Source organism: Lissotriton vulgaris, chromosome 9, assembly GCF_964263255.1.
Source record: "Lissotriton vulgaris chromosome 9, aLisVul1.2, whole genome shotgun sequence".
NCBI classification, from domain to species: domain Eukaryota; kingdom Metazoa; phylum Chordata; class Amphibia; order Caudata; family Salamandridae; genus Lissotriton; species Lissotriton vulgaris.
In genome coordinates this window covers 1,214,757,675-1,214,773,251 of record NC_141697.1, presented here as the reverse complement: position 1 = coordinate 1,214,773,251, position 15,577 = coordinate 1,214,757,675, and the positions used below count along the sequence as shown (strand labels likewise).

General features: G+C 40.2%; 1 protein-coding gene across 2 annotated transcripts in view; it reads left to right on the top strand.

Moving 5' to 3' along the window:
• LOC147693063 (solute carrier family 26 member 6-like) overlaps positions 1 to 15,577 on the top strand; it is a 240,761-nt gene that overhangs the window by 61,034 nt on the left and 164,150 nt on the right. For both annotated transcript variants that reach the window (XM_086936875.1, XM_086936874.1), the window contains exons 6-7: positions 11,522 to 11,686; positions 14,222 to 14,374. In XM_086936875.1, coding sequence (XP_086793001.1) covers positions 11,522 to 11,686; positions 14,222 to 14,374 — 318 coding nt within the window. The remainder of the gene's footprint in view (positions 1 to 11,521; positions 11,687 to 14,221; positions 14,375 to 15,577) is intronic.

The window sequence follows — 15,577 nt, the reverse complement described above, 5'->3', positions numbered from 1 at the left end:
CTGGCGGGGTGAACGACAAAAGTTGCTAAATTAACTCGTGCTTAACCCTGGGTTGCTTGGCTCAAAAAGCAGTCAGGCTTAACTTAGAGGCAATGTGTAAAGTATATATGCAGCACTCAAACAGTAATAAAGTGAAAATACAATGCAAGAAAAATCCCAAACCTTTTGAAGAAAATAAATTACATTTACATAAATAAAATGACACCTAAATGACAAAAATCCAATAAGTAAAACTAGAGTTATGAATTTCTAAATTTTCAAGTAAAAATAGCACCAATAAGCATCAAGCCCCACAGTCACATGTTCAGGCTGATGCGATGGAGCACAGGTCGGATACAGGGAGCGTTTACCTTCTCACACAGTCCAGTTCCACATGTGGAGACTCAGTCAGAGCTTCGCGTTTGAGGGAGATGCGGGTGATCATTACTGATGCAAGGAGATGGTCGCCATCGGAGCTTCACCTTTGCCGGAGACGCGGGCAGTCTTTCGCAATCACAAAGAGCACAAAACTGATGGATTTGCACCTAGATTATGCAGAGAATACTGAACCTCAGTGAGGACCTATATTTCTTTTTTACATTGAATCAATCTCAACATTTTTAGAGGATGCCAAAGAGAGAACTATAAAGTATTATTCAAAATAGATTTATTAATTTTCTTCACATTTTTATAAAAAGTTTTTTAGACACATTTTATCAACTAAATCAGTCATTGTGTACTCAACCAAATTTTGCTCTAATTTACAAACATACTTTTCATGACATGGAAAACATTAAGTTAAAAATGCCCTCTAATAACAACTACACTGATCATACACACAGACATACTAACATACCAGTCATACTGTCATCTATTCTAAAACTGACTCATACAAAAGACTAATTTATACACAACAATAGACTAATACATTTGACAATTCTGAGGTGTGCTGTGCAGAATACACTAGAGACACAAGATGGTATAGTTCTGCTAGTTATGGTGGATATAACTAGTTTGTATCCGTGACAGCTGATGTTAGGCCGACGTACGTTTCGGTGAGAGCCACCTTCCTCAGGGCCAGAGAACATAGACAATAATGTATTACACAGAGATTAAAAAGGGTATTCGAGGGCGTCATACAATTCTTCAGTGGTGCGGTTTTGGTAGTCACTGAGAATGTATATTGGTACAGATCCTGGACAGTCTATGGTTTTAGACAAGAACTATATTTATGTCGAAGGATTTACTGTGTTAGATAGACCAGTTTTTTCCAAGGGGCGAAGGGCTTCCGCATAGATAGCGTGTGTTCTGGTTTTTATATAATTTCGTTTGATGGTATGTCTTCAACTTCCGCCTTTGAGTTATGTACTTATATATTTGCTATTGGCTTGCCGCTGCGGTGGATTTTAGAGTTCATGGACCAAACTATGCCAAGCCCTGGTCTAGACTTGGCAGTTTGCGCGATCAGGGGTTCTTGTGACTGCTCCCCTGGTGCAGTCACAAGAACCCTCCTGGTGTCTCTAGTGGTGTCTCTAGTGTATTCTGCACAGCACACCTCAGAATTGTCAAATGTATTAGTCTATTGTTGTGTATAAATTAGTCTTTTGTATGAGTCAGTTTTAGAATAGATGACAGTATGACTGGTATGTTAGTATGTCTGTGTGTATGATCAGTGTAGTTGTTATTAGAGGGCATTTTTAACTTAATGTTTTCCATGTCATGAAAAGTATGTTTGTAAATTAGAGCAAAATTTGGTTGAGTACACAATGACTGATTTAGTTGATAAAATGTGTCTAAAAAACTTTTTATAAAAATGTGAAGAAAATTAATAAATCTATTTTGAATAATACTTTATAGTTCTCTCTTTGGCATCCTCTAAAAATGTTGAGATTGATTCAATGTAAAAAAGAAATATAGGTCCTCACTGAGGTTCAGTATTCTCTGCATAATTTGTCTCTCCCCCCTCGGGACCTAAACCTACTAGGGAGAACTCTTTCTCACCTTACTGGATTTGCACCTAGATCCTGTTCTTGCAGATTGCAGGATGGAGCAGAGTACGCTGACACTAGCCATAAGTCCAGGGTTTAGGGAAGCACCTCTTATAGGTCAGGACTCACTCTAGTAGAGGCCATCAGCAGGGCTCAGGCAGGTTCAGTTGGTGCTGGTCAGCAGGGCAGTAGCAGGTAAGGCCTCTGAAAGCTTGTTGGTCCCTGAAACAGGAGGTCAGCCAACTGACCCTTGGAGCTACTTATTAGGATCCTGGGTTCAAAGCAATATTCCTTAAGTCCAGAAGTGTTCTGGCAAGAGATTCTGAAGGTGCTACTTTTATACCCGTGCCAGCCTGTGTGTGGAGATCCCTTTCTTTATCTAAGCCTAAACTGGTTCAGGTAAATTCAGTTCCGCTTGCGGAATTTGGGTGATTTCGCGGTCCACAGCTTCGCAGAATTTTTTGCCTGTTTACGCTTTCAAAATGCGTGTTCGTGAGATTTTTCTCCCCGAGCATGCAAACAGCATTCGCGAACAGGAAAAAAGCATCGTAACTGGGCGGGACAAGCAATTCTGCGTGTTTGCAGAATTTTTTGCGTGCTTGCAGAGATATTTTACCATTTTGCGGAGCTTTGCGTAGCGTGACTACGCAAACTCCGCCCACCCCTAGTAAATTCTGCCCTTTCACCTGGGTCTGGTTCCAAACTGTATATGGTAACAAAGGGCAGGCAGGTCCAGGTATCAGTTGCAGTTGGCAGAGACTGGAGAGATATCTTCAGAAGTCAAGAAGGGAGTGAGCACAGCTCTAGGGTTAGTCTTTGTAGCTCAGAATGGGCTGAGAACAACACCCACAGGGCATCCTGTCAAGGAGAGCAATGCTCTCCTCACTTCCAAATCTCTTTTGTGCCCTGTCTGGAAGAAATACACATTACACCACCGGAGAGCCATTATCAATCATGTGACTCTGAACACTGGCGGAAAGGCACATACGGTTTAGGTAGAATAATCCTAACTTTCTAAAAGTGGCATTTTCAGAATAGTAACTTAAAATCTGACTTGTCCATTGAGGAGGATTTTAAATTACAATTCAAATGAGTGGAAGAAGCAGTTCTCTACCTGTTCCCAAACTGAAGTTATAACTTATTAAGTGAAATAAGGTAACTCATTGTTAATCTATGGGAGAGTTAGCCTTCCAACAGTGAAAAACGAACTAAGGGATTTTTTTCCTGTAAGAACATGAAGCACTGAAGTACACATCCTACTTTTGAAATACCCTGCGCCCTGCCCTATGAGTTGTTAAGGCCTACCCTAGGGATGGCTTATAATTATTAAAATGTAAGGTTTAGGGCTGGTGTAGGTTGACAGATCAAAATGTTGGTTTATAATTGCATTACAGGCTACAGTGGCAGGTCTGACACATGTTGTACAGCGCTATTTTAGTAGAAAATAAGTGCTGCAACCCACTAGTAGCATTTAATTTGCAATTCTTGGGGACATGTTGTATCATATATGTTGCACCTGGCCCTCGCTGCAGGATCACCTCCAAACATTCTGCCTTTATCCCTCCCTTTTTTTTACTGAATTCATTTTTTATGACCCTAGGACACTGCACTTAACCTTTGCTAACCAGTGCTAAATTGCTTGTGCTCTCTCCTTTGAACTTGGTAAGAACAGGCCTACTCAGAATTCCCCGTATAAAAAAAGCTAAACTGGGAGGCCGCTCATTCAGAGTGCTAGCAGCAAATAAGTGGAACCAACTCCCTGTTAGCCTTAGGCTAGTAGAAACAGAAGCTAAGTTCAGAAAACTTCTAAAAACTCACCTATATAATCCATAGCTTAGAGTCCACCTGTCACGGTTCTTCTCTTTTCCACAGCACGGGGACACGCCGAGATGGCGTCACCATGCGCTTTATAAACCTACTTTATTATTATTATTATTATTATTATTATTATTATAAGATTGGCTTACACCTGATTGGCATATTCAATTTCTTATAAGTTCCTTGTAGAATGATAATCCATAAACCCAGGACATGTAAAATAAATGCTACTAGTGGGCCAGCAATACCCGCTTAAGTAGCTCTTTAAAACCCGTCTCAGGTCTGCCATTGCAGCCTGAATGAAGTTTTAAACTGACAATTTGAATTGGCAATATATATCCCTTGCCAAGCCTTAACCTCTCCTTTTATTGCATATAAGTCACCCCTAAGGTAGGCTCTGGGTAGTCCATAGGTTAGGGTGCATTGTAATTAAAAGGTTGGACATGTACTCTTAAGTTTCACATATTCTGATAGCTACTGTAAGGCCTACCTGTCCCATAGAATAATATTGGGTTTCATTATTACATTTAATAAGTGCTGACCTTTGATTGGGGCCAGGTCAGAATTTCATGTTTAGCATAAAAACAATTGTAATGGAAAAGCCACCTTAGTGGTAAAGTTGGATTTTAAACTGAATTTTACAAATGCTATTTTTAGAAAGTGGCCATTTTCCTGCCCTTAGCTCTGTGGTGCCTGCAGTCTGTCTTAGATCACAAGACAGGGTGTAACTGACAGACTTTGTGAATTCCTCCCAGACAGTCACACAATAGAAGGATTAGGTGTGCCTGAATGGGCTATCTGCTGGCAGGATTAGGTGGCATAGCTGGACACAGCCCACTTGCAAATGAACAGGCTATTTTCTGCCTTCACACAGAGTGGTTGTCACCTCAACATTGTCTCTGCAGCCAGCTTGGAGCCAGGACAGGGGAGTCAAGAAATTCCAAACATTTCAAAGAGAAACCTCAAGAAACTGCTCCCAACTTCAAATGAGGCACCAGGTATAAAAGTAGGACCCTCAGACCCACTCTTCAGTTCACTTTCGGAACTTGCGGAAGGACTCTCAGGGGAATGCCTGCTTCTGCGGCCTGCTGTGTACTCCACAAGGCTGCATTGATGCACCGGGAAGGACTGCTTTGCTGCCTGGAGTCCACCTTGAACCCTCAGAGGCCAGCCCTGTTGTTTCAATCCTGCATCTTCACCTGCATGCCGGACTACAAGAGTAACTCCAAGGGCTAGTTTTCTGGCCTCCTCTTCGAGTCATAGGGGCATAAAAGTCTCCCACCATCGGATAACCTATAATGGGACCCAGCTTGAGTGAGTCCTGAACCCCCAAGTGGTGTCCCACCAGTCCTGGATCCTTGTTTGTGGTGCTAAATGTGCCTAGATAGCCAAAACCCAAAACATGGGAATTCGAAATTTTCTGGCTAAAAACTAGGGCTGGGCGGAATTTGCGTAATCGCGTTACACAAATCTCAGCGAAACGGTAAAAATCTCCGTGAACAAGCGGAAATTCCGCGAACACATGAAATTGCTTGTTAGCTATGCTTTTTTACTGTCCTCAATTGCTGTTTGCATGCTTGGGGGGAAATATCTTGCGAACGCGCATTTTGAGAACGGGAATAAGCAAACATTTCGCAAAGTTGCGGAACGCAGAATAAAAACTGCTCTGAGAACCAAGGGAAGGCTGAGACCAATCTGCTTGTTGAGCCTTCTACAGTGCATTGGCAGTCAGCCTGACTTCGCTGCTGCTCCCGCTACATTCTTTTCGGCAGCAGTCCTTCGCCAAAGGAGTATCCAAACTCCTAGAACTGTCTTCGGCTAAAGCCTCCTGCCTTGTCCCACTGTAGCTTTTGAAGTTCCGTAAAAATATTAAGTTCAAAGGTAGGAATCTTTACCGTGACTTTGTCCAGTATCTTCACCACGATGACGCTCCCTGCTTGGATACCACCTGCAGCTGTAACCTGTTGAACTTTACCTTCTCAAAATACCTGTTTTGAAAATTCTTCTAAGTCCATAGGTAAGTGCCGACTGGGCCCAATCCACTTCTTGTATCCGACCCCTGCTTCATTGCGGTTGGCCATATTTTTCGACTTTGACCTGATCTAGCGCAACTAGATGTCTGCAGTAGGCACTTTGAACTTTTAGCCACTAGTTTTTACTAAAAACTTAAAAAATTCATAACTCCAATTTTGGACATCTTGGTGTCATATGTGTTTTCACTTTATTACTGTTTGTGTGCTACGTAAATACTTCACACATTGCCTCGAATTTATGCCTGACTGCTTTTTGAGCTAAGCTACCCAGGGTTAATTACAATTTAATTAAGTGACTTTTTGTGGTTCACCCATGCCAGGGCTTGGGGCTGTTGCTTGACTAGGGCTTACACCATAGTCAACCAACAGCCCAATTTCTCACACTATACTAGGCACTTACAGGTAAATTAAAGGTGCCAATTATGTGTATACCAGTTTTACCATGTTTCAAGGTAAGAGAACAAGTACTTCGCCATGGGTTTGTTGGGGTAAAGTGCACATAGTCCTAATGCAAACATAAAAGGGTTCAGCAAAAACAGGGTAGTGAAGGCAAAAGGTCTGGGGGAATACCACGTCAAAGCTGTCAAGTCTAACAGCTAAGCTGATCTGTATTCGATCAGCAAGAAAACAGGCCACGAGATGGCGATTATTCCAGCTTTACCAAAAATAATGGCAGACCATGTTCTGCCATCACCAACATATTATTATGACCACTTCTACCCAAGAAAGTGAAGGTGACAGTGAAGAAAGAATGAGGATAAAATACAAATTGACACTTGAGCAGCGTAACTACTTATTTGGCATTGACCACTGCAAAGCCTAATTTCACTACATGCATTCTTAACATATCAACCCTCTAAAAAACAAACACTCAAAAGGAGAGTCACATGGGTCAAAAATGTTATTCAGAGCACAGGAAAGAGCAAATACACCTATATATTCCTTTTCTCTATCTCTCTCACAACCTCACCTTTCTCTTTCTACCTATCTCTAAATTTCTATCTCTATACCCCCCTCTGGCTACATCATCTCTACCTTGTGCCTCGGGCTGTAGGTCACTGCAACTTCCATGTTACTTCTCTGTACCTGGGTTACTTCTCTCAGTCTCATCTCTGTCTTACCTCACCTTGCTACCTCTCTCTATCTATTTTCACCTCCCTCTACCTATGTCAACCCTCTATCAAATCTCTCTATACCTCGCACTCTATCAAATCTCCCAATACCTCAGTGCCTATTTGAGGATTTCGGGGCCCAGAGCAGGACATATTTTGGGGTCCCATGTTCAGTACAACTCTGATTCTTTTACCCATGTTCAGCTAATATGAGCCCTTGCAATGCCGAACAATATTCAATTATAAGTCACGCTATCAGAAATTATGGCAGTCAAACACAGCTAACGAGTCAAGCTTACAGGCGTCTGCTAGCCAAGTAGTACCAAAAGAAAGCTTGAACAAGCATTGATAAAGCCATTTCTTACCGAGCTCTGGCCCTGAGTTTTTTTTACCCACTATATTTTACAAGGAATTCCAGGCTATATATACAACCATTCATTTTTGTGAGTCGAAAATTGCGTCAAATTACGACTTGCAATTTACGACTCTCAAAAATCAATGTTTTACAACAGTGCCTCAGACACTGTTTGCGATTCCCAATAGGTTCGCAAATTGCATGCCTCATGCATATTAATGAGGCTGTCTCAATTTGCACCCCATTAGGAATGGCTGGCACTCCCGGGATGATGGCCTGCTGGGGTCAGCAGATCACCATGTCTGGGACTGCTTTTAAATAAAGCAGTTTTTTTTCAAATGCAGCCCGGGAAAACGGGATGCATTTCAAAAATAAAAATTAAACTTTTCAGTTTTATTTTTTACGGGTAGTCAGTGGTCCCTGGGACCACTGTCTGCCGTTATAAAATATTTGCGCATGCGTTCCCAAAGGGAAAGGGATCACCTGGGGACCCCATCCCATTTGCAAGTGCTTTACCAGCCTTCTGAGAAGGGTGGTAAACTCTGAGTGTTTTGCGACCGCAATTGCGGTCGCAAAACATTCTTACATAGCTTTTGGAGTTGCTATTAGGAAGGGACGCCCTTGTAACGCCCGTTCCTAATAGCGAGTCGCTAACCCTATTTTGCGAGTCGCTAATTGATTAGCAACTCGCAAAATAGGGTTGGTACATGTGCCATACTTTTTTTGCGGTCGCAAACAGGCCTAAAACCCCTTTGCGGCTGGAAAAAAGGGTAGTACATCTGTCCTCAGTGTCTAACTAGCCTGGTCCTCCACTTGTAAAAAAGAAATTGTAAGGATGTAAGGAAATTTGGTGGATGTTTAGTAGTTCTTGTGCACACTGCTAAAATAAGACTTATGCATTTAGCATTTGATATTGTAGTTTTAAGTGCTAGATATCTGTAATCTTTTTCATTAATTATAAACCCCACCAGCAGCGGCCCGAGCAGGTAAAAGCAGTGGGGCAGTGACGCTGGGTTGAGGGGGAATTCTAAAAATGACCACGAGGGAAAATTAAATAAATAATTAATGTTCCCATGTTGTTGTCTGTCCAACAACCCACCCCAACCGAGCCCCACCGTCCGACCACTTTTACCTGCACGGGCTGCTGCTGAACCCCACTCCAAAAAGACATTTTTAATACTGATGTAAACATCAAAGCACATTTCTGAGATTTTCTACCATTCTATCTGGTAAAATCTTATATGATAATTGTCTCCTTAATTCTTTCCCCATTCTTGTCCCTCCTGTCTTCTTTCTATGTGTACGTATATAGCTAGACAGTGACCACCGCCTCTGCAGTATAAGAGAAATGGGAGGGGACGGGAGACAGGAGGACAAGAGATAAAGTAATTGGTACAGGCATAGAGGTAAAAAGAAGGAGCAGAGAAGTAGATCTAGAGATGAGGTAGAGTATGAGTGGAGGTTGGGAGAGCTGGAAGGTAAAGAGAGGAAAGTGAGGTAGAAAAAAGATACACACACCCATTATGAGGTAGATACCTACCAACACACAATAAATGTTTGGGCAGACAAATAAATACACACACAATGTCTCTGTTTGGGATTGTAGCTCACAGTACACCATAATAACTACACTGTCAACTGTAAGCAAAAAGTACAGAAATGTTTCAAAATTGAGATCTGTTGATTGGCCGAGCTAACAGCAGCATTTCTTTGCTGCTTTTTGTGGGACCATTGTTAAATGAGGGCCATGGCACCATTAGTTTGTGGCACTTAAATAAAGTTCCATTTTCTGATTCCATTATAGAGAGTCCACAAAAAAGTTAGCACTAAACCACTGTATTTTGTTAGTTTGTATAATGCTATTAAGGAGAAATAATATTAGATGCATGAATAAAGGCATCTTTTATAATAGCACCAGGAACAGTATTTTCAAGAGAACAAGCCTAGATGGTGCTTCTAAAAGAGGACATCAATATTTTTAAGATCAAAGGGCAGAAAACTCCAGTTCCTAACGTAAATGAAAGAGTATTCCTTGTGAGGTGAATATAAAGTTGATTACTGGCATCTTAAAAGGAACTTCCTGTGATTCTGCTCCTTGTGGCAAGTAAACTTTGAAAATAACTTTTCCAAAAAATCACTCTTTGAATTAAATAAGAGGGGAATTAAATAAGAAGAGAACATCTTAAAGAAGCTGAGAGTAGTTAATAGCAAATGTCTTTTAATATAATATTAACCGGAATCATCTGCCACATGATATTATATACCTTATTTTAACTACTTGTCATTTTATGTATGGTAATCAGCAGCTGAGGCTTTAATACCTGTACAGCTCTTAAAGATCATGCTATTGAACCCACTGTTTCTGAAGACAGTCTCTTTTAAGACTTCATACAACATGTCAACTAATTGGTATCATTTCAGAAAGTAAAACATATATAAACATTTTCCATCTTTGGGTAAGACATTGAAAGGAATGTTGTATTATTTACATACTTGTATAAAATCTGGGTGGAAGTGAACTCCTTTATGTAGACATATTTCAAGTTTAATATTTGTCCAGCCATGAAGTAGAAGAAAAAGAAACTTTAATCAATAGCCTATATGTGCTTTACCTTAAGCATAAAAAGGACCCTTTTGCGGAACAGACTATGTTAGCAGTGGTGAACTGTAATCTCAAATATGGGATTTGATAAATAGTCAAAAGATGGAGTTTGCAATGAAAGTGGTGAGCCTACTACACTGCAACATTTTGTCAAAGGATCAGTATTTATATCTCATCTTCAAGAAAGCCCAAGTCCAGGCACAGCTTTAGTTTATGAACAAGAAACACTGTAAATCCAACACCATGTTATCATGACAGCAAAGCAAAACACATACACACTAAAGGCTGATTTGTGAATATAATATTTTTTTATGTCAGGTTAAGGCATCCAAACTGGAGACACATTGTCAACAAAAATGGCAAAAATCATCAATTAGAATGTCTTCTCAGCCAAAAAATACACAAACACAGAGGGGTACTTCATATAAGCTACATGTCATGTTACATTTGCAGTCTAACGATATGACCACTTGACAGCACATCATCAAAATGTAAGATGAGCACAAATGGGATAATATAGCAATCTAATAAATGTTATAGCCTTCATGGACAGCCCACCGTAGGAATAGCACACTAAGAAAAAACATGAGCAATCTGAGGCTAAATGGTGCTAACGGAAAGTCCACACTCTCTCTGTACTTTATAGTGTAATTTATTGGAGAATTGATAATGAGAGTCATTAAATATCTGAAGCTGTCTGTAGCCAGACCCAAAAGGCATATGTTTAAACACTGTTTACCAATGTTTTCCTCTAAATATGAGGCAGCAGATTTACAAGAAAATGAAGCATCTGTAGAGATACGTCACCTTCCCAGCGCCACCCTGAGAAACCCTTGCGCCACCATGGATATGCCGTATTTATAATACGGCGCACTTTAGCACAAGGATTGACAGATGCGTCAGAAATTCTGACACATCTGTGGGGCAAAAGTCCCGCATTGCTGGAGTCGTGTTGCAAGCATGACTCAGCTCCAGGAATGCATTTTGAGGCCTATTCCCACTAAGTTTTTGACGCAGTGGCGCCCTAGAAGTGAGGCAGTGAAATCTTGTAGATTTCACTGCGTCACTTTTACGTGGCTTTCCTGCGTGGGAACGTCCACTGTGCATACATTATACCTGACGCAGGTCTAACATGACACAGGGCTTTACAACGTGACCCATTTCCCTAGATGCGTAACGGTGTAACTTGGCTGCATTGTTTACGCCACTGCTGCGTCACAAAAGTGATGCAAAGGTGGTGCAAAAGTGTTGCAAGGGGTTTGTAAATCGGCCCAGAGATTTTTAAACCTTTGAGGGAATCTCAGCCCAGAAAACAAAATTGAAGTGTGTAAAGCTATCAGTAGCCAGCTCTAAAGAGCATGCCTGAAAACTGTGTACACCTTCTTTCTTTCAAATATGAGCTTTGTGATACTGCATAGGGGATATCAGCCGTGAAAACAAAATTTGAGTGTATTTTGGAAAAAGAACACAAATGTTCATTCTGATGCCATAGCACCACTTCTGTGACAATTAAGTCTTGCATGGGCTGGTATGCCATTTAATGTTCTTTTGTGAGAGTTAACTTCTCACTGATTGATCAATATTGTCTTGGTGTCTGTGGCTGTGATATATTTTATATTGTTTTCTCTTCTTAGATACTCCTGGGCCTGGCACAGTTTGGATTTGTGGCGACTTATCTTTCCGATCCACTGGTGCGTGGCTACACAACGGCATCAGCCATTCACGTGTTGGTGTCCCAGCTGAAGTACATCTTTGGGTTACGGCTGAGCCAAGAAACCCAGCCATTGTCGCTCATCTACGTAAGTTCAGATCTTTCCCAATGAAATGTTACTGCAGTCATCTCTTTGAGTGGGTCACACGCTGCTGGAGGATATTGCACAATAATCAAGATGGTTAAGAAGTAGCTACTACAGTAGAACAAATTGTCCATGGAAGAAATGTTGAGAGCAGCATTTTCTGGAGAAAATGCAATTAGCTGAAGGGCTGTCAACCACTTTTATATGTAAATTGTATTTCTTCCCCAAAACTCACTGCCCACTTCCAAAGGCTGGAGATACAGGCAGTCAGGCATGTTTACCTACTTCTCTACTAACTTTCACTAGAAACAGAATTCAAGCTCTTTGCCCTCTACATGGTGTATGAGTTGATAAAACAATGATCTTTCAAGAAGCTGAAAAAGAGAAGGAGGTCCCTTGAAGTAAAAGGACACATATTTAAAAATGGCATAAACTCTGACTCAACATCCCAAGCAGGTCAGGAAATGCTTCAAAACTGAGCTAGTTTGAATTTGTCTTCAACTGGACTCCGTACAGAAGGCTAACAAATATTGGACATGCTTTCTCACCTTAACCATTTTGAAACTAACTTCCCACTTAAGCTGCATCTTTTTCTCCTCACCACCACCACCAATTATACAAATTCAAGTTTCTAATGTATTCAATAGGAGCAATCCTGACTGACTGTTCATAAAATGAATAGCATCTATACAGTGTATTGATGCCGAATAAATGCATGGCATTCTAATTCAACAACACCATTTCCCTTGAAATAAACATAAAGTGGGAAGTAGCTTTTCGAGAGATAGCTGAAATAGGAGCTTAATGTGAAGTGTTAGCAAGCCTCCACAAACCAATGCAAGGCTTTTGAAATGCAGAAAGGAAAATGTCATATTCCATTAGTAAAAGCTGTTGCTTCAGTACACACAAACAAAAATCCTAATAAGAAATTGACTTCAAAGGCCTGCTTTCCTTCACCTCAATAACTGGTGCCTTGCTGGGCCATGAAGAGTCAAAAGAAACTGCATCCCACGGATCATAGAAATGTTAAAAAGAAATATTGTTTTGTAAGAGGAAATACATGAGCACTAACCAAGCTTGATGAATCCTATACAACTCAGTGCTAAAGCCAGGTGCAGAGGAGTTAATTGGTATTTCTTAAGTACTTGTTGTCTGCTCGGCCCCACATGAATGCAGTGTAAACATGTCACATCAACGGCACTCTTACAATCTAGGACTTGGTGGCATTTGGTCATCAAACTTAGCTAACCTGACAGTTTTCATACGGCAGAATAACACACAGGTAACTAAAAAGCATCCCTAGTGAAATGTGGCTACAAATTATATTATGTGTTAGTAATGTTCAACCTAGATGAACCAAGCCAATCTTGCTCCCCTTGGCTTAGGGACCAAAGAGAGATCCAGTATCATATAGAGGTCATATAGCCGCTCTCTCAGAAACATGCTTACTTGTCATGCGAGGACAAGCTTCAGACACACTCATGTTACTGTAGATGTTCACAACAAGACAGCATGATCTTGGTAAACTCAGACCTCCAAATCAGAAAGTTAATTATGCTCCACTGTGGGCTACAGAACTACACAATGTTTTGTGTAATAGTAAATATACTAGAAAGACATCTCGGGATAACAGCAAAGATGTATCTATCATCAGTAGAGTGAGCGCTGGCTGTGGTATTTCAGTTCCTGTGGCCAAATCACCAACAGTATGAGATAACCTTTCTCCTTCTAACCGAACAAGGATTAAAGCTGAAAGAGGAAAGGTTGCATCCCTGAGTTTCACATTGATAATAGTATAAATACCAGTAGTTATATTAATTTCCTTTGTATTGTCCCAACTCTCTGTGTGTTTTCCTTGTCTTTCCTTTAAACCTCGGACACTATTTCGAGGTTGCTCTTTACTTATTTATTCACTCTTCTGTTGGTTTATGATACTAAGATAAGGGGTGTAAGAGTGAATATTCATACCCTTTCTCTCTTGTTGTTCTTGGTTAATTTATTTTTTTAACACATTTTAAAAAACATTCTTCAATATTTTATGAAAATCAAATTTTGTTACACTCATTTTATTATTTTACTTTCATATCATTTTCCTCAATCCCAAATGCAATCCCAACATGTTTTGCACCCAAACATTTGCTTATTAAAAGCCACAATTATCTTTCTCCCAAATACTCAAAGATTCTAAAGTGTACATAAGGTGCTCTAATTTTGTTGTGTGTATTTTACTATTACTCTGTAATTTTTATTATTGGTGGAGGCAGGACGGGACAAAGTGAATTTATTATGAAGCAGCTTTTATGGCGAAACATGTTGCACATTTCACAGAGTTAACACTTCCACCCACTCCTCTCTGAAAGGCTTACCAGGAAGCGATGGAATCTGATTTAAGAAATCTAATCAGCCCAGGTCTTTCCTTTCCTATCACTACTGAAATGTTCAGTGCAAATTTTCACTTTCCACTTTATTGTTTTTGGTAAGGCTAATAGCTTTCTGCGTATCCCTAAAATGCAACTCTTTCTGGCATTTTGTCAATAGACATTGATAAAGGTCTTCATCATGCTGCCGGAATCCAATGTAGGTGCAGTGGTGACCAGCGCCGTGTGCCTGGTAATTCTCATCGTGGTGAAGTCACTGAATGAAAAGTTCAGTAAACGTCTCCTGATCCCGATCCCCACTGAGCTTTTACTAGTAAGTGGTGTCACGTTGTGTGCCTGAAAATATGCTATAACCATTGTTGTTTATTTAATAGTCTTATACACGTTTTGTCGATTTCTGACATTTTATTTACAGTTTTTTTTATACAACACCAATATTTGTTACTCTTTTTGTGTGCTATACATTCAAGAAGATGGACTGACCAATCAGAAGCAAGGTTGAATCACCGTCCACGTGTATTAGCCATGTAAATTATGTTTTGTTGTTAAGATCTGGGCGTAGGATAGAACCTCGTAAACATATCAGGGTGGAGCAAAACAGAACATAAGTGGGTGGAGCTAGAGACATATTTAAAATATGTGGCTAAAGCTGCTGCCATATGCTGAAGGATTAGTTATGGTGTGCCCACACCACTGTTAGTACAGCTGAAGCCCAAACAAGTGTCTCTCAGTAGATCTAACTATGCCTAATTGTTTATGTTCAGTTGTGATGGAAATAGTACGTCCTAGAGAAATGTTGTACCATAGCACTTTATGCACCAGTCAACTCTTTAAACTATGAAAGTGAAAGTTTATTTTGCTTTTTACTTCATTTGTAAATGTATTAAGGATGCCCTATCCTGAGGGCGATGGGGCACTGTAAAAAAAAAAATAACATACTGAGTTCATCAAAAACTACAAACAAGTGCAAAATAGAATCTCGTTTAGAGGTGAGGCAACTGCTGTGTTTCCATAAACAGAACCTAAGCTTGTTGTTTTTTACTAATAGGGAAATATTGAAAACAATAATATTGTCTGTGAAAAGAAGAAGAGACAAATGCTTCATTTTGGTGTTAAGAAGTTGCTATTTTGTTTCACAAGTTTTGCTCATGGGAGTCCTAAAAGTGCTGAATAGATGTTAATTCCCATAGAATATTTTCTGTTGCATGGCAACAAAAACTGCTGTGGTTATTTTCTCCAAAGTTGGATGAGGTGAAGTGGTTTATTGCAACTTGTGATTTTATTGTAATACGGTGAAAATCAGCTCAGCAGCATTTCCCAAAAATGTTTAAAAAATCTAGGCTCAGAAGAGGTCAAAATACGTAAACATATGTTGAACATTCAGTTGCCATGTTAGATTTGTCAAGATCGGTAATCAAAGAGAGACAAATGAAGGATTCTGACTGGATGAGGACGTTTTTTACTTGGTGCAATGTCAATTGGAGGACTCAAACTGGAACAGTGAACCCGAGCATTT